At 38.9% G+C, this 25787-nt stretch overlaps 1 protein-coding gene across 2 annotated transcripts in view; it reads right to left on the reverse strand.

Annotated features, from left to right (window-relative positions):
- Positions 1 to 2532: 2532 nt before the first annotated feature.
- Positions 2533 to 25787, reverse strand: part of angpt1 (angiopoietin 1) — a 62567-nt gene continuing 39312 nt past the window's right edge. For both annotated transcript variants that reach the window (XM_017455003.3, XM_017455004.3), the window contains exons 7-9: positions 25073 to 25239; positions 11471 to 11601; positions 2533 to 3261 (exon numbers count right to left, since the gene is read on the reverse strand). In XM_017455003.3, coding sequence (XP_017310492.1) covers positions 3098 to 3261; positions 11471 to 11601; positions 25073 to 25239 — 462 coding nt within the window. In that variant the 3' untranslated portion in view covers positions 2533 to 3097. The remainder of the gene's footprint in view (positions 3262 to 11470; positions 11602 to 25072; positions 25240 to 25787) is intronic.

Here is a 25787-nt window from a genome sequence, read left to right on the forward strand (position 1 = left end):
ATTCGGACTCTCTGTCATCTTTCAGCACAGCAAATCTGGTGCCCAAAAATGGCCTGGAGTAGACTGCTGATTCCCCCACATTTATCTACTAGAGTGATAAATATGGATCTACTAAAGTGTAAATCCATATAAAGCCATCTAGTTTATTTTTAGAGAATCTCGCCTAATTTAAACATCTAGAAAAGCATCACAATGCAACATTATCTTTTTTGTATGCTTATGGTTCAATTTCCAGTTTCATTGGAAAGAAGAGGATGAGATACTGTAGCTCTTTTTCTTCGTACCACAGGTATAGACTTTGGGCTTATCTGATCTGGACCACGGCTGGCTCTTCAAAGCCAGCCCTTCTTATTCTCTGGAGGTTTTGGGCACCCGGGTCTCCCATCTTCTGCAAATGATCAATGATGCATACTTAGAATAGTCAGTAATCCATGAAGTTATCTGGCTTACTGTGTACTTACTCTATAATCACAGGTGTTAAACTCAAGGCCCACTAGCCAAACATGGCCCACTGCAAGCTTGCAAGAAATAATGTGATAGTTATAGAACCTTACAACACAACATTTGTAGGGTCTCTGGGCCACATCAGTGTGTATTTGATTGAATTTGTGAACCTAAGCACTCAGCTTTTGTTCCGAAGCTGCTTTAGTATATCATTCTTATGTTTGAGAGTTTCTGATGTTGCTCTTTGGTTAGTCTACAATGATTTTCATTTGTACTGATTTTTATGTTTATCAGCAATAAGTCAAAGCAACTGGACTGGACTACTCCTTGACTCCTTTATTGTGTGGGCTTCAGCAAAATATATGGCCTGCCTCTCCTTCATTGTGTGACTGGGCCCATTAGATGGAGGCTGCGTTCCTGAGGGTCTACTGGGTCAGTGCAGGTGCTGAGGGATAGGCAGGAGTTTGCAAGCAGAAGGCATTTGCTTAACCTTCCTATTAGGGTGGAAGAATGTTGGCTGCAGAGTAACTTGACCATCCTGACAGCATTGCTTGTCACCTCAGCAATCTGTCATGGCAATGGCAGCGCATGAACAGACAATAGCAGCTTGGCATGCTCAGGCTCTCTTCTCAACACCATATGCTTGTGTTCTCACAGCTCTTCTTCTTTGTCTGGTAAATATGGTGTCTGAAATGCAATGTGACAGGAGTAGGGTGTTAGTTTTGTCGATCTTAGTTGAAGCAGAAGTCTGTAGGTGGAAAAAAAGGGGGGGGCATACATGACCTAAGATTGTGACCTCTAAGCTCAGATGGCTGGAATGTAAGATTTTAGTGCATCACATGCATTCTTTTATTTAGACATCAAAAAATTTTGAATGTTACAAAGAATTAAGTGTTTAAATAAAATGGCAAATGTACAATTTTATGAGGTAATAGTAAAGTTTTGAAGGCAGCCTGCACTAGAATTATTATTTCAACTAATTCTGTTCAGAGTGGCTCCTATGGCTCTGAGACGATATAAAAAACCTCTCTTTCTTCAGGACGGCACAGGAACACATGCTAAATTACAATATTTTAAGTATGTTAATAAATGGCATGCTATTATTTAATATGCTCCAGATGCTGGTATGGCTTATCTATAAAATTACCTGTATTTTTTTTTTAATAACACAAAACAGATAACTGTGTGTAGTTATGAAGTACAGTGCACTAAAATGAGCCATTTAACTTTTACTATCCTTCAGCTGGGATGTATTAAAACAGCATTTTCAACGTCGTAGATGAACAACGAGGGGGGAAAAAAAAACAGACCGTATTCTTCACTACTAGTCAAATGACACTGTGGGTGCTTTAGATCATTTTTAAGATATTGTGTGTGCATCATGATTCACAACCTAAAAATACAATCCCATCTGCCATGTACTTCAAATAGACAGTAAAGGCATACAAAGGACATGCTTTTGCATATTAAAATGATACATTTGTACTGTATCCATATTTAAGCTCAGTTATGTGAAACAATGACTAAAAATACAGGACACATAGAAAGTGGTTCATGTGTGTAAAAATAATGGATAGTATAATTAATCTTTGCTATTCTGAGTGGAAAAAAGGGTAAGGCATACCATTTCGTACCGTGATGCTCAAGCTCAAAGTCATGTTTCTCATCTCCTGGCCCTGGACTGTGCCTGCACGTCAAGAATTTTGGCTTTCCTTCTCTACCACATTTGATTTTTATTCACAATGGGATTAATGATTAATTAAACAAGGTGTACGTGTACAGCAGAGAAACCTTTTTACATACATTCTTACATACATTCAGCTAACTGGATTCTAACTTGGATAAGAGTTCGTATTGTACACGTGAACCCTGGCCTGTATTCTAATTGTGACTGCTAGCAATAATGCAGCTAAAGGTCATCAAAGTAATAATAGCCCATATTAATAGAATAGCCAGTAATAATAAAAACTGGACTCTGAAATAAACACAATCTGACAAAAGTACCACCAGCCAAACCACATTCCATATCAAACATTTCTTTCACATTATACATTATTTGAGTTTTGTAAGCTGTACGTTAGGTTTCTCAGTTTTGACAAGAATCATATACAAAAAAAAAAACAAAAAACGTGTGTCGGTACAAAACATGTAATAATACAATGTAATATGGGTCAGTGGTAACAACACTGTTTGTACAAAAACTTCAAGTCAATGGCTCACTTTTGGTTTTCGCAAATCTTTCCAGCTGCTGCAAGTTTATTCGGGTATCAAATGAGCCACAGGCTTACACGTGTGCAGTATCATCCAGTCTGTTCCTATCAAAGGTGATTTGCCCACCTCAGCAGCTGACAGTGACCCAGCAATGGCACTCGAGTTCATATCTCTGATATATAAAAATAAAAGCCAGCCAAGAATGCTCTCGTAATTCCCCAGAGAGTTCATCATCTCCTGTGATAATAATAGAAGCTGCTTCTCTTCTCTGAAGCCCTTTTTTCCCATAAAAGGTGGATTATTGCAAATGAGTGTCACACAATCCATGTATCATACAGTACATGTGGCGTACCAAACCACTTATAAGGTGTCCCGTTATAATGAATCATCGCTTCAAATGTAGCCATTTTTAACGATGTTCCCACCTACACAGTGGGAAGGTCTATGAAAAGTCCAGAGGTCGGATCATCATGGCAGTTGCACGGAGAGAATAACTTGGCCCTTTGAAATAGTGCCACTTGATGCCATTGAGTTTACCAACATGTTGTCCCTGGGTGTAATACATCCCGTTCAGGTTCGACGGGCCACAGGCATCAAACCACCATCCTGAAGATTAAAAGACACAAAAGTCAGAATCAGTAAATGAAATGCAGTTAATATAGATCAGTATTCTGTATTACAATATAGATCAATAATGCTCGTTTTTTCATTGGCGCAAGAAATCCTCCATTACTAAATCATAACACTGTAGTTTTAACAGTATGCAGGAAATTCTGCATGTAACGTAATGTCTTTATTAGTTCATTATTGAAATGTTTATTGTTTTTACAATGAGAGAGACTCTGAACAGCACTGTGGTTCCTCCCACAGTTTTATTTAGGCTTTTTCTAGGGTCATCAACACACTCAAGCACCAAGACCATGAAGCAAGCAAATGAAATTAGCACGGAGTAATCCCTCCTCAGTGATAAGAAAACGCCTGATGAAAGTTTCTTTGCTTTAAAGTTTCTTTGTTGGTATCTCAGGAGATTCTCTCATATTTCATTATACAAACTTTGGTATAAACTTTGTCACAAATGTTTCTTCAAAAATTCCCTAGGAAAAAAAAAATGAGTGGGGAAAAAAGGAGATATTTTTCTGAGCTTAAAAGAGTTCAAACAGAAAGAAAAGCCACAACGAGCATCTGCAGGATTTGAACACAAGGCAACTGCATTACCACTGCATCACCTGAGAAATTGTTAATCGATGTTTATTTTATTACTCAGTAGTTAGACTGAGTTTTAGTTTATTCGGTTTATTGAACTTTTTTCAAGTGTTGAAAAACACACGGTGAAATCAAGTTAAAATAAAGTTAATATTTGAGCAAAACAGAATTCAACTCTCTCCTCCAAATATTTTAATTACTTAAAATGCTCGATAAAAATGTACTCTTTTCATATTAGTAGTACATTACAGGATTAAAACTTACTCAAAAAAACATAAATAATTTAAAATTTAAACATTACATAAGTCGACCTGAGACTTGAGTAGATTTAGCATAATAAAATACTTTTTATACCTGTATTAATACATCTAAAACTACAAGAGTAGTTGGAATATACACAAAAGTCCCAAAAGTCTCCATACATAGGGGAATTTACCACGTTTTGTTTGTTTGTTTGTTTGTTTGTTTGTTTAGCGAAATGTCTTCCAAAATGTTTCATACTTAGATTATATGTATATTTTTTTCAGATAGATCTTTGATAAAAGAAGAACGTATTGAAATCGTTCTCACGGCCGGATCGGGAAGCTGTCGCAAAGGTTGCGATGGACTTTAACAGGAAACATGGCGAGCACATCACACACGACACCGTTACTAAACTTATTAACAAATTCAAAAAGACATGAAGTGTTGCGGACCGACCGAGAAGAAGTGGACGTCCACTGATGGAGACACAACCGACGTGGTGCTGGAAAGCACAGTTCCCTGTGTATGGAGACTTTTGGGACACCCTGTAGAATACTTGGCACCTAGTATACTTGCAAAAGCTAGCATAAGAAAAGTATACTAGTGTACATTTATCCAAGTACTTAAACTAAAAAAAAAAAGAATAGTCTACTTCTCTGCAAATATACTTAGACATGATAGAATATTAAAAAAAAAAAAAAAACCCTGTACATCAGTCCAAACATACTGCACATTAGTATGCTTGAAGTAAGCTTGGTAGAACATTTGAATGAACGTGATACATCATTAACACAATAGTGTGTTGAGATCTCCACTGAGACCCAAGAGGAGACTATGTGAGATTAATGGGGTCTCAGGAGAAAAGCTGAAAGACAAAAGCCTTTAGGAGATGTCTCTCTTTTATTTCCATTTGATTTCCTGTCTAGGAGAAGTTACCGAGAATAAAATAAGGTCTCTTTTTAGATTTTTTCCCTTCTACGCAACATGCTAAAATCAAAACCAGAAAGAAAAACACTAGACTCGGTAAACTGGGAAGCTAGATTAAAAACATCCATCCATCCATCCATCCATCCATCCATTTTCCAGACTGTTTATCCTACACAGGGTCGCACGGGAGCCTGGAGCCTATCCCGGGGATCTCGGGCCTCAAGGCGGGGGACACACAACTGGAAATGTCAATAAGTCTACAACGCATATCTTTGGATTGGGGGAGGAAACCAGAGTACCTGGAGTAAACCACTGAAGCGTGGGGAGAACATGCATGCTCAGTGCACACAGGACGGAGGTCGGACCATGGAGGTGCGAGGCAAGTGTGCTAACCACCGTGCCCCTGGATTAAAAACAAGGAACCAAAAATTGAGAAACACAGCATACAAGTACAGAATAACAATGCAGGCCTGTGCAAGCATGACGAGGACAACACGGGGTTTAAATACAGTACTAGGATATAAGAAAGAGCTGAAACTGTTTACAAGAAAATATGATAAAAAGAAAATATGGAAAGTGGAAAGAGTTACTTGCAAAAGCTGCGTGGACGTAGGAGTTATTTTTCACCAAGCAAAAGAATGAATGAATGAATGAATGTGGTAATAAACAAATAAATAAATAATAGCTAAGCCAGGAGTGCCGGACTGCATGTTTTATTTGCATGCAACACGGGAATGCGATTTTACAGTACTTTTCTGTGATGGATATTTCTACATTCTACAGCCTTTGACACTGACAGCTTGCACTTATGATAATTACAGAAGTATGTGATGGGCAAAGACAACGCTTCAAACTGTACCGACTATGCACTAAGAATATCATGCACACGTATCAAGAGAAAAAAGGAAAAAACAAACTGCCTGGATAAAACAGCTGATAGAAATCTTTTCTGAATTCCTGAATATGATGAGATAAAATAAAAAATCTCTGCACTTTTGCTGTCCTTGTTTTTTCTTAATAGTTTCCGCTCACTAAGTTGTTTGCTTGTAGCCATGAGGGGTACAGTTCTGTCCCGAAAGCCTTTCATCTGTGTCACATTACAGTCCATTAAACTCAACTATGTTGCCGCGGTCACACTCAGGACACACACATATACAAACAAACACACGCACACACACACACACACACACACACACACACACACACACACACACACACACACACACACACACATTTGCAGAACTGACCCACAGAATGTCCCTTGTGGCATGCATCACTTCTGTGAGAGAACTTGGCACCTCTTCATGAGCTCAAATGCTACTTTCATCTGTGACATTTTGCCTGACTTCCAAGACCCAAGCATGCTGCCCTTTTATTGCCATGGACCAATCTGACCGAGGTCACTGCATGGAGGTTAATATTCCTTGTTACCATGGTCATACATTTCAGGTATCAGATTGCATCATGGTTGTGGTCATGGTTAAGGCTAAAGCTTTCTGTCTATACTAATTCAGTTGCACATAAATAAATAAATGAGGCAATAGGGCATTGCATACCACTGAATATAAGCATAGTGTACAGTGAAGCACACAAGCAAATCAAATATACCAACATGTCCCTGCAATGTATTCCAATACTAAAGATCAACAATAATTATCAATACCATGTCATTTGAATTGATTCCACAGTGCTGATGAATTCTCAAATCTGATTGATCAGAAGAAATTTCCTTAACAGCAGCTCATATTAGTAGTACATTACAGAATTAAAACTTGGGGGCAGTGGTGGCTTGGGGCAGCGGTGGCTTGGAAGCAGGTAAGGCTTGGAAGCAGGTAAGGCTTGGAAGCAGGTAAGGCTTGGAAGCAGGTAAGGCTTGGAAGCAGGTAAGGCTTGGAAGCAGGTAAGGCTTGGAAGCAGGTAAGGCTTGGAAGCAGGTAAGGCTTGGAAGCAGGTAAGGCTTGGAAGCAGGTAAGGCTTGGAAGCAGGTAAGGCTTGGAAGCAGGTAAGGCTTGGAAGCAGGTAAGGCTTGGAAGCAGGTAAGGCTTGGAGTTACTAATAGGAAGGTCGGGGGTTCAAGCCCCAGCACTGCCAAGCTGCCACTGGTGGGCCCTTGAGCGAGGCCCTTAACCCTCTCTACTCCAGGGGGCGCGGTATCATGGCTGACCCTGCACTCTGACCCCAACTTCCTGACATGCTGGGGTATGCGAAGAAAAGAATTTCACTGTGCTGTAATGTATATGTTATAAATAAAGACTCATTATCATTAACCCCAAACACAGGTTCATATAGAATGTGCTTGTAATAATACATAACGGTTTCTATAGTAGCAGAGAATTGACAGGACATTGTATGTTGGATATTTTACATATTCCATGCCTGATAATAAACAGATAAAGAAACACAGAGGTTATTAAGTTATAAGTTATATAAGTCACAAGCCATAGTGTCTGTCATTGGGCAATGAGCAGTCTTTCAACGTTGTCGTTGTCTAGTGTCTGACTGATTGAACATTGACCTTGGAAAAGAAGATTGATGCTGATTTGCTGAAAATGAGCTGTTTGATGAGAAAAAGAACATCTGATTAACTGCCCACTTTTAAATGTATAATGTTTCAATCTTTGCTTTTGAGACTGTATCAAACCTTTCCAAATCAAAGGGCTCGAGTCACAAGTCACTGATGTCAAAGTCAAAGTCGAGTCACAAGTATTCTTAATTATGCCAAGTCCAATCAAAAGTCAGGAAATTTGTGACTGGAATCTAAGTCGAGTCCAAGTCACACGACCACCTCGACAGTGGAGTTTCCGCTATCTTTGCAACATAACAAGCTAAGTTTTAGCTTTCAGCGAGAGAAAGGGTGGTAAGGGGATGGCTGTTTATACGTGCCACGACATACGTGATGACAAGAACTAACCTGTTTCATGAAAGTTATCCAACATTAAATACAACTATAAATGTTTAAATGAATGGTGTGTTGTTTTGATAAAGAATTAAAAACTGCAAGTATTGGCAAATTGCTGTAGTCTAGAAAGAACAATAACACACCGCAAGATGTGCTGTTGTTGAAAAATAATCAACTTCGAGGTGATCACACCACCCTGTTGTTGATTATTTTCCTATAACAGCATGCTCTGTTGTTGTTGTTTTTTATTCCTTACTTAACAATCTTATATTTAAATGGTTTCATTCATTACAGTTGCATTATAGTTAAATGCTTCAAGAACTTCTATTGTCTATTGTCCGTTTCCTGCCTGGAATAAATGAATAAATATTGAGTTTTGTATGTTCGTTATTGCTGCTGCGATACTTTCAGCTACACTGATTAGAATAAAACTGTATTGCGAGAAACACTTTAACGGTATATAAGTGTCAGTGTTACCATTTTAGCATTGATTTCAAATTATTTACCAGGACAAGACTTTGTACATGTCCCAGGTAATTATTGGGACGGCTCAAGGACTAAACATAGAAACCGATACATTACTGACTAAGTGGATGACATCTTGATGGTTTTTTATCCTGTGATGCACTGAGCCCTTATGAAGCAAAAGGTTTAATACATTAGCACAATCAAGCGAAAAGTCTGATGACACAACTGCCCATCATTATCAGTAAATGTATGCCGATGAGATAACACTCTCTCTCTCTCTCTCTCTCTCTCTCTCTCTCTCTCTCTCTCTCTCTCTCTCTCTCTCTCTAAATGGGCTGATTCCTAGATCTGATTTTACCAGTCATAACCAACTTCTAGTGATATAAGTTGCTATTAACTTGAAAGGAGCTTAACGTATATAATAACTTCCAGTATAGTAGTAGACACTGGCCTATTCTTGAATCTCTCGGTCTAGTTCTCATGACACGTAAACTCAACATGCCTGATCGTGTTATTCAATATGCAGCGACAAAGCCCTTTAAATGCACTTGTACTTGGCTAGTTCGTGAAAAAAAAAAGTTCGCACTTGGCTGCACTTGTATTTTGAAAATTTTGCACTTGACTGGCTCATAAAAGGATCTGGGATGACAGGACCTCTCTCAGGTCCTGTGCTGTCATGTTCTGCTTAATGATGTATCCCAGCTATCTGAAAACCAAGTGCTTCCTTTGGGACAAGAAAGTCTCTTCACAGGAAGAGAGTAAAGGGTTCATAGAAGTATTCATAGAAATCCTTGGGTCTTGCCTCATGTTGACTGACTCTTCACAGCATGTGGAGGTCCACAAAGACCTCATTACTCCACACTCAAAGCATTACACACCTGCTTTGCCAGCAAGTGGTGGTCCTTTGGCTGTTTAGCTGAGAGGACTGCACTGTGTGACTGGGAACATCCACTGTGCTGAGGTGCATGCAGAGTGGAGGTTAAATATACTGCAACATGCCTTTTGTGTTACAATATTTAGGACACTCAATAGATTTAACAAGACTATAAATAATTGGTTTTAACTTAGTTCTATCTTATCCTGAAGCTCGCAGGCATACTGTTTAAAGGTGGCTGGCCCCTGTCTTTCAAACGCAACAAGATATCAAGAACAGGTTTCAGTTTTTCCATCCACGTCAAATTATTTGCTATTAATGAATGTCTTATGACAGATTATTTTGGAGCTTTGTAGAACCAAGTGCAACAGCACCACCAGTGGTTATAAGAAGAAATACACAGAATGATATCAAGAAGCTGATTTCTTTTTAGCCCAGGCTATAGCACCACTTAGGTTTCATTCATATGGGTGGATACTGTATTTTTCAACCTGTTTCATGGACACATCTGTAACACATCCTCAGCAGTAACTGAAATACACTTATGGGTATAATGGACATGAATAAGGCGGATTATTTACTCTCAATTCATTCATTTCCCCAAAATTCCTTTGGAGAATCTAAATGTAGACAGACTGTGTACACAGTGTCCAATCAAAGTACAAATTACAGAAAAGGACAGAGGACAGAACTGTAAAGGTTACAACATTTCTGTGTGCCATGCTTACTATTCAGAGGAATATATATATATATGTATATGTATGTATATATATATATGTATATGTATATATAGTATCTCACAAAAGTGAGTACACCCCTCACATTTTTGTAAATATTTGATTATATATCTTAATGTGACGACACTGAAGAAATGACACTTTGCTACAATGTAAAGTAGTGAGTGTACAGCTTGTGTAACAGTGTAAATTTGCTGTCCCCTCAAAATAACTCAACACACAGCCATTAATGTCTAAACCGCTGGCAACAAAAGTGAGTACTATAGATAGATAGATAGATAGATAGATAGATAGATAGATAGATAGATACAGTAGATATATAGATAGTTAACAGTTATCACGTGGCAGCAGTGCAATGCAGAAGCAAATGCAGGTCAAGAGCTTCAGTTAATGTTCACATTGAACATCTGAATTAGGGAAACTGTGATCTTAGTGACTTATATATACATATTTATATATTTATATTTATATTTAGACCAGGTGATGTTTCTCCAATTTTCAACTGTCCAGTTATGGTGAGCTTGTTCCTGGTGGCTGACAGGAGTGAAAAACAAAGTGGCCTTCTGCTGTTGTAGCCCATCCAACTCAGCATGCATTCTGAGATGCCACTCTGCTTACCACGGTTGTAAAGACTGGTTATTTGAGTTACCATTGCATCACTGTGAGTTCAAACCAGTCTGGCAATTCTCCTTTGACCTCTCTCATCAACAAGGTGCTTCCGGTCACACAGCTGAATGTTTTTTGCTTTTTTCACCTGTCTATGAAAACTCCAGAGATTTTGAGGGTGAAAATCCCAGGAGAGCAGAAGTTTCTGCAATGCTCAGACCAGTCCATCTGGCACCAACGACCATGCCAACAATCAGGTTAAAGTCACAGAGATCACATTTATCACCTGTCTGATGTTTTATGCGAACATTAACTGAAGTTCTTGACCCGTATCTGCATGATTTTATAAATTACACTGCTGCATGAATGACTGATAGGATAACTGCATAAATGTTCAGGTGTACCTAATAAAATTAATGTTGTGAATGCATATTTTTCACTGAGCTGGCCACAACTATCAGCATATGCCACACCAGTTTTTGTCAGTCCAACGTGAAAATAAGCTTTTTGGAAAGCTTAAAGTAGTCAACTCCTGGAGTAGACACTACAGCGACAGCAAGACGTCTAAAGCCAACTAGTAACATTGACTTTGGAAATGTACCATTGAAGCGATTTGCCACGCATAGACTAGAACGATACAGGAGACGGGAAATCTGTGGCTTGGTCCAGAATATAGTGAGGTAGGGAATCATAATGAGCACCTTGAGGGACTAATGTGTCAGTGTAAACTAAGATACAGTGTTAATAATTGAAATGATGCTGCAAATGCTATACAAATGTTTGATTGGCTTTTATAGGACTCATTTTGTTCACATATAATATAGATATAATCACAAGAATGAGATTCCTGTCTCTTACCTCCAGTCAACATCAGAGCGCACTTGCACATGCAGTTGTCATTGTCCATGTCTTTGGTGCTGAAGTCTGCTCCATGGATCACCAGGCTGCTCTGCCTGCCTGCTGTCCCACTGTGGCTCTTTAAGGACAATCTGAAAGCAGGAGAGAAGACACTCAGGTAGTGGAAACGATGGCATAGTGAAATGCAGGATCCGAGACATTGGACACATGAACCCAGTATAATTCTTCATACTAAAGGTTTATGTTTCATGTAAATAAAGCGGAAGGAGAAGAGGAAGGAGAGCTGGCTCGAGTGCAACACAACACGCTTCTTTTTTCTAAATGCAAAGTAGTCTTTACAGCTATATATTATGTACACATCACTTATCGCCTTTTTGGGGGGAAAATACGATGGGATTTGTTCACTCTTGCTGAAGACATTTTTGTACAAAACTATTTTATGCCACGCAAGTAAAAAAAATGGAGCCGTAAGACTGATATAAATTTTTATCTTTCAAGTTTAGAAAACTGAAATCAGTGCAAATGTGTACACTTACTGTATCTCTACACTCACGTTTGGCACAGCTATATTGCTATATTATAACATTCATGCTTGTATATGGATAACGATGATGCATACAATACAATTGATGCATAGCTCATAAAAGTGTAATCCTTTTTTAAATAATAGAATTATTGTTTAAACCATAGTAACCATATACCATATCAGAGTATTAATGATTACTATGCTATAACAAAAAACAAAACAGAAAAAAAATAAACACAAAAAGGATTTATGAGCTCTGCATCATCAATTAATTGCACTACATCTTTAAATGGATGATTGTTCTTTGTGTACTTCTCCGCATGTACGTACAGTACAGTGGGGTTCAAAGGTCTGAGAGCACTAGTGAAAATGTTTCTATTTTGCAGTCTTTTCTAATTGAATCCAACAATTTTCATTACAAATTATATTACTGACAACAACTTGAGTAAAAAGTAGAAACCTTGACATAATTACATGAATTTAATAATCTCTTAGTATTTGGTATGTCCCATTTTGCTTTAATGACAGTGTGCACTGGAGCTGGCACGGACTCCACAAGTTTTGTGCAAAACCTTACGATTCATTTTCGATCAAATCTATCATGTGCTTCAATAGAAGAGATTAGGCATGAGGAAAATGTTTTGATTTTTTAGACAAAGCAATTAACATGGTCAATATCACACATTTGCTTACAGTTAAATAGGAACCTAGAAATAATGCAGAATCCATACAACCATCCATCAATTTTCCATACCGCTTATCCTACACAGGGTCGAGAGGAGCCTATCCCAGGGGACTCAGGGTGCAAGAAAGGGGAAAACACTGGATGGGGTGCCAATCCATCTCAGGGCACAATCGCACACACACTCACACAACCATTCACACACTACAGCCAATTTAGAGATGCCAATTAGCCTACAGCACACGTCTTTGGACTGGGGGAGGGAACCGGAGTACCTGGAGGAAACCCCCGAAGCACCCCTAATGCAGGATCTTCAATAGTAAATATTCAAGATATTCAACATTTACATTCTTTATTTGAAATATTTCACCATTCTAAAACCTTCTGTTTAAAAAGAAGAAAAAAAATCCCAGATTTTCAATGTGGTCTCAGACTTTTGGATGTAATGTATATACTGAACATCGAACAATGTATGTAAATGAGATAAAATTACACTCAAAGGTATATCACACAGAGTACTGACTGTATTTTGGTTGAACGCAGATTTTTCTGGAGTACAGTTGTAACATACAGTAGAACTCCTTTTAGTTTCAGTGGAAATGTTCAACGCTGCCTGAAAATATGGAGAAACTTGCACTTGGTGAAAGAAAAAACAAAACAACAACACATGCCTGATGATATAATAAACAAAGTCCATCATTTAAACCATTGTTGAGTAATTTAACTCAAACCAAAAAAGTCTACAATTGTGCCAGCTCTACCCAACAACCAAAGACGATCACAGGTGCCGTCAAGTATGAGAGCTGAGCAAATAGGATGCTGATCCTAGCTCATGGGGCCTGACGTGCCTGTCTCCGCACGACATGTGCAAACTGTCCGATCTCTGTTCCCATGTTACAGTGTGTCAATGGCCGAGGTGAGCACTGTTCAACAGCTTGCGTCTGTTTGTGTGACAGTGAACACACATAAAGTGGGGCCAGTATGTACAGGGGCTGAACGGTCTGAGCAGAACATGTGGAAGATGTAAATCAGGAGCTTTGAACAGTGGTGCTGAGGGATGTGGAGAAGACGGCAAAGGAGTACGTGTGAGACAACATCCAAATATGTTCATTAAGACCACACAGCATTATGGAGCAGATAGATTATCCAAACCATTGGGAGGACGATAACACGGTATATATGTAAGTAAATACAAAAGCAAGGCCATTTCTTTCAGCAAGTGGTATACACAGTTGCTTTGGGGTCCTCCAGAAGCCTTATGAAAAATGTAGTCTTTTTATTCATTACTGTAATTGTCTGTGAAAGCATGGTGAAGATTAGGCTCTGACAGCCACAGAGCACCACATTTTGGTCTGAAAAAGACAGAAATGCTACAAAAGTTACAGAAGTGGCAGGAGAGGCAAATAAAGAAAATGGCAAAAGAGATTAAACAGGCCTAAATATCACTTAATACCACTATAATACTAACAATGGATGTTAACCACTTGGATTTAAATCTGCTCCAACTACTGAGCCTGTTGTATGTCCAATGAAGGGATTAGTGTTCAAATCAGACACAAGGTATGTTCTTGGCATAGGCACCATTTTACAGACTCTTCAAAGTATGTAAGTACTGTTTCCTTTGCCAAATCTTGCATTACCTTCTATGTAAAAGGTATTCTTAGACTACTGGTACTAGCATGGGGACACGGTAGTTAGCAAGTTTGCCTTTGTATCTCCAGGGTTGGGGGGGTCGGATCCCGCCTCCAACCTGTGTGTGCGGAGTTTGCATGTTCTCCCCATACTTCAGGGGTTTCCTCCGGGTTCTGCGGCTGATAGGCATTTCCAAATTATCCGTAGTGTGTGAATGTGTGTGCATCCCGGGTGTGTCCCCAGCCTCATGCCTGAGTTCCCTGGGATAGGCTCCAGGCTCTCCCTTGACCCTGTGTAGAATAAGTGGTATGGAAAATGGATGGATGGATGGTATTAGCATGAGTATATGTTTTTCCGACATTAATCCACTCACGCAAGTTGTTACAGTTAAGAGCGTCTGCTAAATGCTGTAAAAGCAAACTACTTGCAGTCCGTCTCTGCAGTTCACACAGCATGGACCACTGATACGCTAGCCATATCTGCATGCAAGTGGTGAATCTGCTTAGGTGCCAAATGTGCTGGGGTCGTTACTGGTCGGTCGTGTCTTATTCTACAAATAAATATTCTGATATTTCTGATTCATATGTTTGGTTGAACACTGAAAAATATTCTTGCACTTCCGGTGACAAATTCATCGTGTCCTCACATTCAGAACTACTTCTCAGCTCATTCATTAGTACAGCAATACTAATGGAGTACTTAAAACAGCAGATTCGATGTGGCCTTCTCATGTTAGCATGCTAGAATTTGTTGCTTTTGTTCTTTGAAAAAATGACAATGAAAAAATGATTTGAAAAAGTGCAGTGCGCCAAAGAGGTTCTCAACCTCTTTGACCTCCCTCATTAAAAGCTGTGTCTTGGGTATGACTTTCATTCCCTCTTATTAGCCATTCACGAGGGGCCTTTTTCTCAAAACATGAATGCTCAGGGTCAAGAAGCAACATTGCAGAATCAAGCCAACATGGAATAAGGAACACCAAATGAAATATGCTCAGTCTCACACGATCGTGTCCTGAAATCCACCCCTCTTAATAGGAATGGACAAGAGCGAATGAGTGTTGTAAATCTCACTTCAGTTGAGGCTTGGACATGGAATGGGAAAAGTTGATTGCGTTTTGGTGGTGTCGAAGTCCTGTTGTGATCCACTAAGAGGGTGGTGATGCAATGTGAGGGGTCGAGGAGCCAAACTTGTGGTTATGTGGTTGTCATTGCAACCACCAAGCGGGAGTTCTATTTTCTTTTCTTTTTTTCAATTCCTAACACTTAATCGATCCAGCAGGTTTCCTGGTCACAGGTTACCTGATCACTGTAAAGCCGTCCACTTCAAACAATGACCAGGACATGATGTCATAGCGTGCAATGCAGAAGAATACAAATGGGCTGTTTGTTTGGAGATTTCCCCAAGCATCCTCTGCCAAACTCTTCTGAGATCCTTCTTTATCCTGAGGTCCACATCCTTGTTGATTGCAAGTCAGAAAACACTCAAGTGTTCAACTATGCAAAATGCACCTGCCAATATTTCCCCATTTTACAAGACAATGTACTGTCTACAAATTTGAAACAATCCTTTTGAGAACATCTATGACTTTCTGAATTCTTCAAAATCCTTGCAACATTTATGAGCATGATTCCAAAAAATAATAATAAAAAAAAAATCTTCCAATACACAGTCTGGCCAATTCCTGGTCACACACATAGAAAACCAGGCAGATAAAATGCACAACATTTCATTTTCCAACAGTTTAGGCTGTGGTAACTGCTTCGCGCTGATAAGAAGCTCAATCCAGGACATTATGCAGCGCACACGCATACATCCAAACCGACAAATGCACACCAGTTCATCTCCAATCAAAATGCTGCGACTTCTGCTTAATTGTGATAAGTAGACCAGAGAAAAAGGACTTCCTTCCTTCACGTCCAAGTCCATCATAAGTTGTTCTAATGTCTCACTGCTGTTTTAACAGCTCTCATCAAAGACAAGAACATCTGTGCAGCTTATAGTCTTCCAGCCCTCTCTCCCCATTCTTCACAAGCCTACAAGCCACACTGAAATAACATAGACCTCCCTGGGGCCAAGTCCCAGTCTGAAAACTAGAGCTAATGCAAACTGAAAATAGTGTCAAATATTCTCTACCCTTCGCAACAGAACCCTAGGGAATATGGCATCTGACGTTTCTAGAAAAATAAAGGAATTGTGATTTGTTAGGATTGCTTGATCACCGGATATATGTGACGTTCGCACAGATTAATTGCAAAACATCACATGGTATTCTGTCCTTTGTCTGTTTTGAATCTTGTTTCAGTAGAAATAGGAAAACTCTCCCCCATAAAGGCCCACCATGTAACAACACATTGCACAATTGTCCTTCAAATGTAAATGATAGTAATTCATGAGTATATTCACTCATTGTTTGCTTAGAATGTACTGTTGGCCGCCTCGGCTGTCCCAAAGTGAGTTTACACTACATCCTGTCAGCACGAACAATGTTTTTTTTCCACTGGAGCAAATATAGGAGAATACACATGAGTATCATATTATACACGGAAGCAAAGCAATCACAACACGACATCTTATTTAGATTAATGGAGCGGTATGGTTAGCTTTTGCACTGTCTAACGAAGAAGAGCCACAGCGATGCTTGCAAAAGGTCTCCAAAGTAGCAGCCAAGTCACGCACCACATAGTGCTTCATAGATCAGGACTCGAGTAAAGCTACTTTTTAAGTAGAATGAAAGGACGTGCACTTCCTTTTCTTTCGCTCTTGCAAGTTTAGAACATGTTCAGAGCCCATCGATATAATCACTGCAAGCATGATGGCCAAACCTGTCTCTATTTCTGTAGAGAAACCACAAACTGTTATCTGTTCCCACTTACAGTATAATGTTAGCAATACTCTAGGCTCCTATTAGATATGTATATCAATGCATGCTGTCTTCTCAATCATATATCATAATATTTATCTTTTTATTTTCATTTTAAAAGACATAGTTGTCTTTTGTTTTTATATTATGTTATGTTTTATGTTTATGTTCATTGTATTATTTTTGGGGGGGGCTTAAAGCAAGTCCTTATGTCTAAAGTGTAGGCTTATCCTACACAGGGTACACAGGGAGCCTGAAGGAGACTCAGGTTTCCCAGGGGACTCAGGGCACAAGGCGGGGGACACCCTGAATGGGGTGCCAACCTATCACAGGGCACAATCGCACACACATTCACTCACTACGGACAATTTAGAAATGCAGATCAGTCTACAAAGCATGTCTTTGAACTGGGGGAGGAAACCCTCAAGCACAGGGAGAATATGGAGAATTGAACCCCCAACCCCGGAGGTGCGAGGCAAACGTGCTAACCACTTAACCACCGTGATCTCCAGATGTGAGCTACACACAGGTTATTTTCATAATCTGAATGCCACACCCAGAAAATCAATTTAAGCAGCTGCATAACCTTTGAATACACATAACTTTTCCTGTGTAAATACCAACATAACTAAGTTGCTGTATATGTAAGCCTGTGTAAGCAAAGCTGTCAGTATATACAGTATGCAGAGGAGTGGTTGGACATTTGGGAGGGATGTGGGGAAAAAAGAACAGCAGATTAATGACACAACATGGTTCAGAGGCTCACATTAAACCATTTTAATAAATCATGCAGTCCATAGACTCAATGTTAGCTCATTTCTGTGGCAGAAGTAGCACGTTGTGTCCCAGTAATGCTAACTTCCTAAAAAAGATCACTTCAAATGGATCTTTTGATTAATTTCTGTATCTTAAATTGTCTGTTAACATAAAATAGGCAGGTAGTGAAGACTCATGAAGGGCCCATAAATCAGAGTAAGAGTGTGAATGTATGAACAGCTGCAGTGTCTATTAGAATCATATTTATAATGATTTATGACAGGCAAACAAATGAATCTAGATCAGGAGACTTCGTTTGAGAAGACGTTTGCCAGAGTTTACAGCTTACTCGTATCATTCAGGCATCTTTTCTGCCAAGTTCTTCTCACAAATCTACATCAAATAGAGCTGAGGAGATTGTGAGAATTCCCAGAGGATTATTGAATTATGGCAAACAACTTGAAATTCAAGCCTTGGCTGGTAAGAGTACAAGGATATTAAATAAAGATGTAGCATCTGCTGTAAGTATACATATACAGCAGGGGACTGGGATTTTTTTTTTTTAAATCTTTTTTGCCAGGATGTGAGCAGTAGAAATAATACTGAATAACCTCAGCGTATGTTCAGTCACACACTAGAGAGGATATATTTATTAAAACGATATTAAATGTGTGTGTTTTTGTTTCTGGCAATGAGTGCTGTTATTTAAACCCTGTGCATGTGTTGATTTTATGGAGTGGTGCACGAACACTTGCCCACACACACACACATACAAATCCTGACTCGTGGTGGTGGGTTTTAAGAAATGTGACGCAAGACCACACAATAGCTATGCTTGGACAAATATACAGAGTTGGTGTGCAAACACACAGTATTTGAGTGCAGAGGTATTTTGACCAGTTGTAAACCCTTGAACGTCGACAGTCTGTATGAACCTGTGCTTGTTACAACCCTGACCCAAGCATACTTCCATTAAACCAATACCATCCATAATACTCATGCCTTGGCTCTGCTATAGCCTCGTATTCATTCTTTTCTTGGATCTATTCTCTAGATATATACTGTAGAATGGTGCTCAGTTTGAGATGGCAATATTGTGGCATAGCTACAAAATAAATGTTGATTACTTTAGACTACATGGGATAAAATCCACAAAGTTGCATATGAAGAACTGAAGAAGGCTCAAGACTGTAGGTCTGTAGGAACGCCAGGGTATTCTCTTGGAAATTAGGTGTCACATTCACTCACAATTTGGGGAAAATGTCTGTAATATGATTAAACATCCATACATTTCCATCTGGTTCTCCCTTCTTGTTTTTTTAAAAAATTTTTTAGCACGTTTCATTTTCTCCTTCTTGGAAGTTGGTTATAACTACAATTTCCATGCACTAGCACTATATGATACAAGCCCTTGGTTTATTTGGTAAGAGTTTAATATATTAGTTTACGACATTCTTAATGACATTTGAGATTGACCAAGAGACCGGACACATGCAGGTATGAAACAGTCCTGCCAGGTTTGCTAACTTTCCCATGCCAAATCCATGCAGGGAAATATTGCTATTGTTTTACTCTGTTAACAACAACACGCAATCTATGCAATTATGCTAACCTTCTTAGACACACCAGTGCAGTGTGCCAGCGTTCACTGGTTTGGCTGGATCATGCGTCATAAATGAAAAGTGAAAAAGAATACACCAGGCGAATGATTGCGATTGCGCAATAATAATTGCACAATTGTGCTTGCAAATATTAGCATCGTTCTGTCCTGTCATCACGCTTGGAAGTCAAATTTATCATGTAAGAAAACAGGGTCACAGGAACACCACACTAGTATTCTAAATACCCTCAGCTTTGTGTTTTAAAGCTCTTCTTGATTGCTGACACGTTGTTATTGTACAGTGGCACATGATTCACTGTAACTCAAGCTCAGGTTTCTTTTGCCTAGGATACTGGCACAAAATTCTAAACACACTTTGTTTGAGTCGATGGTCATTACAAACTTCTTGAACACTTTCAAACATGTCATACAATGTTTCATCTCGAAATTCCTTGTCTTAAGCGTCTTACCAACAGGCAGAATATTAAGGAAAAATGGAATAAAGACGGAAAGCTTATCCATAGTTTTTCAGAAGAAGTAATGCACTGAGACGCAAATATGTACAAATTAGGTTCTAATTTTGAATTCTTATCCTACGCTGTAATTGAAGCCTATTAAATAAAACACAAAGTGACATTCAGAGTTGAGTTAAGTGTTTGGAGTGAGGCATTAACTCTTTAACCCTAACCCTAACTCTACCAATATTGTGCACATCAGCATTCAGACCACAGACATTACTACAGACTTAAGAGCTATTCAGTGGTTATGTGAGGGTTACAGACCTAGGGTGAAAAACAATTCTCAACTTGAATTTTAGCACATTTCTCTTGCATGATATTGGCTCGGATGAAGAGCAGTATTTAGTCCACTGGTTGAGTTTCATGTCACAACCACAATATGTCTGAAATTCTGAAATTCATGTTTTGTGCTGTAAATAGACTAAACGGAATATTTATATTTAATATGGACATATTTGAGTCGAATATTAAATATAAATATGACCGTATTAATGAATCAACGTGTTTTTAAAGTCCTTAAAAAGCTTACTTTTGCACAGAGGAGATCGGAAGAACAACATTGCTTAGGACTGATTTTCTTTAGGGTGTGTTTTCTTTGCATTGAAATTATTTTATTAAGTCGACAAATCACGGACATAACAATTTCATGACCTCGATTGAGTATCTTGCGAGTTGTATGCAGGAGTAACTGATGGAGCAGGATATTAATAAAATAAAAAGCAAGATAATAGGATGTGCTGGGTCAAGTGCTATTTTCTCAGCTGCCGAATAATGAGGGTGGAAGCCATATTGTTAAATTAAACCAAATTTGCACAAATTACTGTGATAATTACAACTAGGACATTTCATGCAGCATATTGACAGTATACTAGACTCCTATCAGATTTATTTTATTTGAATGTTTCTTTATTTCAATGCTTGCCATTTTCTCCATTTTCTTATTCATATAGTATTTTTATTTTTAAATTTAATCTTTTATGTTTATGCTTTTATGTTACATATTATTACATTGGACATCAAAAAAAAAGAAGATATTTCACTTTGCATTTTCTATCCTTGATAGTAAAGGTAAGTGTTTGTGTTTAAAAGCAGTTGTCTAGATGCTATTGAAAAACCCATCTCTGATGTTTCTACTCAATACAAATCTGGCAACCTCAGAACTATGACCTACAAGTAGGTCACTTAAATTCCTTCATGTAAATATTATCGTAAATTCTGGACTTTAGTCACCAATACGGTCAGAATATTGTCCAACACGTGAGCCGGTGTGACCTTTTACATTGATGTGGTCAGGTTAGGGTTAAACCCAATGACTTTATTGAGCTGGCTGTCTAGAAAATTTCATAATGTGGCTACTCCTATTACTGTATGGCCTGAGTAGGATCCCCATTGAGCATAAAATGCACACACCTACAGTAAACAACATTTGTTTGTTGTTGACCAAGCTACAAAAAAAGTCATAACTAACCTAACAGTAGGCTACATCTTATGAATTCAATAATATCATTAGCTAATAGTGGCTAAGAACAAACTGAAGAAATTCAATGTAATGCCTGAAATTAATGAATACTGTTCACATAAAATGTTTGACCAATGTTTGCTAATCTGTTTATGGTGGTCAGTGAGGCCAGGGAATGACTCTTGTTGCTGTGTTAGTGATCTACACTTATGAGTTCATCCATGATACTATACTTATTGACAATCCTCTTCATTAGGCAATGAAAGAAGTTAACTGTTCAAATTCTGAGAGATGCTATAGAGATGATATAGCTGTATGACTCAATCACAGCGAGATTTATCAAGTCACTCAATTTCACATCATATGACATTTTGACTGGCCACCCCATAGCTATTCCCATAGTAAAGCTGTTTCTGATCAGTGTGCACTGATAGGTGTTTGCAGCAGAAATGGAGTTCTAGTGTATACAATATATCACGTGTGGACCTGATAACTTCATACTTATAATGTCTATTTGTTTTCCTTGACAATCTGTACAGCATTCATATTCCACAAACCAAGCAAGAGGCCCACATGTCCCACAGCAGCACACAGTATCTACACAGCAAATCAGATAATGTAAAGGTTTACTAAGTGCATGTATGGTTGAAGACTCACGTGATACTCTCAGTTTTATTACATTCCCTCTTCCTTGTTCCAACCAAATAATATTTCATCTCTTCCCCATTCAAAGCTCCATGACTACAGTGATTAGCCAATGACATTACTTCAAGCCATTTGGGATGTGTGTAGCGGATGTATATACGCTGTAGTTGGGGATTACCAGGGACAGCCCATATCAGGCATTCCAGATGTTTTTTTTTTTTAGTATTTGTACAGTGTTTGGCCAGAAAGATATTGGCACACATCACACAGATCATGTGACCAACTAGAAATGTACCAATGGACGTTTTTAGATCTTCATGAAAGTGTGATGTATATTTTGTCTCTTGAGGTCAGAACAAAGGACAACATGTGAATGTACATGGCAGATATTTTGCATCGTAAATAACGAATAGTTCCGAGAGCACCAATACTCTTTCCTGAGATGTGTGTAATGAAACAGTAATAATTCTCCTGAAATAATGTAAATAACATTACACACTCTGTCTTCTGAGAAGAAGCAGTGTCTAAATCCAGTGAAGAAAATTTAAAGAAAAAAAAAAAACATTAGATACATGTGGTCATTAGCTGTAATTTATCATGCGGCACACATGCGGCCAAGTCCTCTGATTTATTTCAGATTGTGTATGTAATTGGGCGATCATTAACTCGAGTAGTATTAATGGAAGGGAGAGTTGTTTTGTGATTTAGGTTACTGCGTTAATTTCTGCTTGCTTTTCTGTGCCACAGTTCTAAAACACAAACCATTTCCTGTCCAGGTTTAAGAGGCTGGCATTCAAGCAACATTTCAAGCAACTGGCAAGCCTCCACCGCTGCCTGTGATAAACGAGAAGTATCGTATTTTGTAATACGTTAAGTTTTAAACGATTACCTGCGCTTTCCAGTGTAGATTTGTAGCCATTCTCAGCTATGCATAGTCTCTGTGTGTGTGTGTCAGTGATCATAAAGCATTATAACTATAAATCGTATTCGTTCGTTTCATGCTGTATGTTGAAAATGCACAAACCAACAGTTTCAGACTAAACGCAGTGAAAGTATTAGAGCACACTACCAGAAGTGGCAACATCTCATCCAGTTTGTTTAGACCCATGGGAACAAGTTTGCTTTGGCTAACGTTCCATACAAGCAATGTGTGAGTCTGAGACCACAACAGTTTAAAAGAACAAATCTATTTATAGAGACCAGAATGCCGATTAGATTCTTGAAACTTTTTACTGGCATAGGCTGTTCATAAGCCAGGACAAAGTGACACACTAAAAAGCACAGCAAAGCTATATTATGATTAAATGAGCGCGCTTGATCGTGCGGGCTTGTGGGTACGGTTTTCCATGTGTTTAAAAATTGTGTTCTCAAATTCATCACATTCTGTACAGTAATGTTTTACAAATCATGTCCACAAAAGGGAGAGATTGTGTGAAATTCATTCAGTGAATGCTCGTGTCAGGCACCACTGGAGGCCACAAAAGCCCAATTCCACAAAGCCCAAACTGAATTACAATGTAGCTGTTTGTTCTTTCTCCAGTCTCAGCAATGAAAGCTGTTTAATAATCAAATAAAGCTGGCCACTGAAGGTGAGTGCCAAAAAGGAATGTAATGCTAGCATGACTTTGTGAGTACGAACACCGTGGACTATACCTGACACCTTTTTCCTACTGAGTGTTACACTTTAGACTTGATCTGAGATTGCCTCAAAGTAATAGACATATGATCGGTGTACGGTGTACATATTAGGACATCCTCAGACCTCAGCGTCAGTTCTCAGCCGTTTGACAAAATGACATCATGCCTCAGATTAAAAGGCTTTAGGGACTCAGGACGTCAGGTGTCAGGTCTTGTACGGATGCTGTAGGCATCGGGCAAAATGGCCTCAGACATGAAGGCATCAGGGAAAATTGCTTCAGACATTAAGGCATCAGGCAAAACGGCTTCAAACTGAACAGCTTCAGGTGAAAGGTTCGCATTGCCCCACCCTCATGTGACGTCATATCTGCACGCAGTTCAGAAGCAGATCAGAACGGTGGTTGAGGACAGACAGGTAGAGACAGAAGCCATTCCTGATATACTTAATTCTTACTTTTTTATTAACTGTTACACTGATTAAGTTGTATCATTAAGAGATCATGTTCCACTGCAATTATTTAATATTATTCGCAAGTATTATTTACACATTTAAAAAAACTAACTCGCCGACATTCTAGCTAGCTAGTTGCAATATTTTGTTTAGCTAACTTTTAAAACATGCAAATAAAAGCCTGAGGCCGTTTTGCCCGATGCCTAACTGTACGAGACCTGGCAACTGACAAAGTTTTTCCTGAGCCCTGAAGCCTTTTGCGATGAGGCACGATGAGGATGTCCTAATATGTACACTGTATCTGTGTTACATTCTACTACAAACTTATAATAATCAAATTTCCATTTAAGGTGAAAAGAGGAGAGTAAGTTAAAAAAAACAAAACCTAATTATCAGCAGCAACTTATCTAGCCGACTGACAGTCTCTTGAAGCAGTAAGAGAATATATCTGCTTTTAAGTGTTTGAACACTTGGAATGGTTTGCTCCAAAATCTGGTGGAGCTCATATGTCAGCCATAGAAAGTGGTGTCCGCTGAATTTGAACCTGTGTGCTTAGATGCATGGAGAGGACTAAAAGAGAGGATGTTTTCAAGCACTCAATATGATGGGAGGTCTTAAACTTTCTAGTATTTCGACTGTCCCATTCTGCGCAACATCTACCAGAATATCTGTATACAGAATGAAGTGGGAATATACGCTTTTTATGAGCAAAGGAAATGTCAGAGCAATGCCTGGAGCAGTGGCATAAACAGTCATGTTAACATTCAGAATAAGAAACATTTTTTCAGCTTGAATGAATCAACACCAGATTAGAGCATCACGGGATTTCCAGTACCTGTACTTGTTTTTCTCGCTGCCGATGTGAAAGCGGTCATACTGGGAGAAGGCCTGATGTCCATCCCAGTCAGTGAGCTCCACGCGGAGGGCGTACTGTCTCTGGCTGGTCAGCATGTACACGAACTCATTCCCCAGCCAGTGCTCAGCTGACACACTCCCAAAGCCCTGGAAGGGAGAATGCACCCAGGGTCAGTGCAGGAATTCAGGAGGGTTACTGATGGGCCCTGGAGCAGACCATGGGAAACACAGCCTGGTCCAAGAAAGCTCAGCAATCAGCAAATGCAAGCAACTTTTATTAAGCATCATTTATCATGTTATCTAAGATTATAATTTCGAAGGTTTTTGGAAATGTTGATACATGATGGTATCAGTGCTTTACGAACCAATTTGCAATAATATTTGTAAATGCAAGCTGTTTGATAAGTAATATATACATTACTAATGCACAACGCACTGTGTACGTGCAGCAGTTCACAGTCTTTCTCTGAAATAGACATTTCGCTCTGTTCACTTGTGCCATCATTTGGTAATTAACCCTAATCTCTTAATATAACAGTAAGGATGCCCCTCCCAGTAGGACTTCTGAGCGCTTTTCCGATGTGTACACAACAGGCTCAGCTCATTTAACTTGCTGGAACAGCTTCTGAATAATGTCTTAATGCATACAGTAGACACAATATAAACCGAAGCCCCAAACGAACAAACTCTACATG

This window comes from Ictalurus punctatus, chromosome 24 (assembly GCF_001660625.3).
Source record: "Ictalurus punctatus breed USDA103 chromosome 24, Coco_2.0, whole genome shotgun sequence".
NCBI lineage: Eukaryota > Metazoa > Chordata > Actinopteri > Siluriformes > Ictaluridae > Ictalurus > Ictalurus punctatus.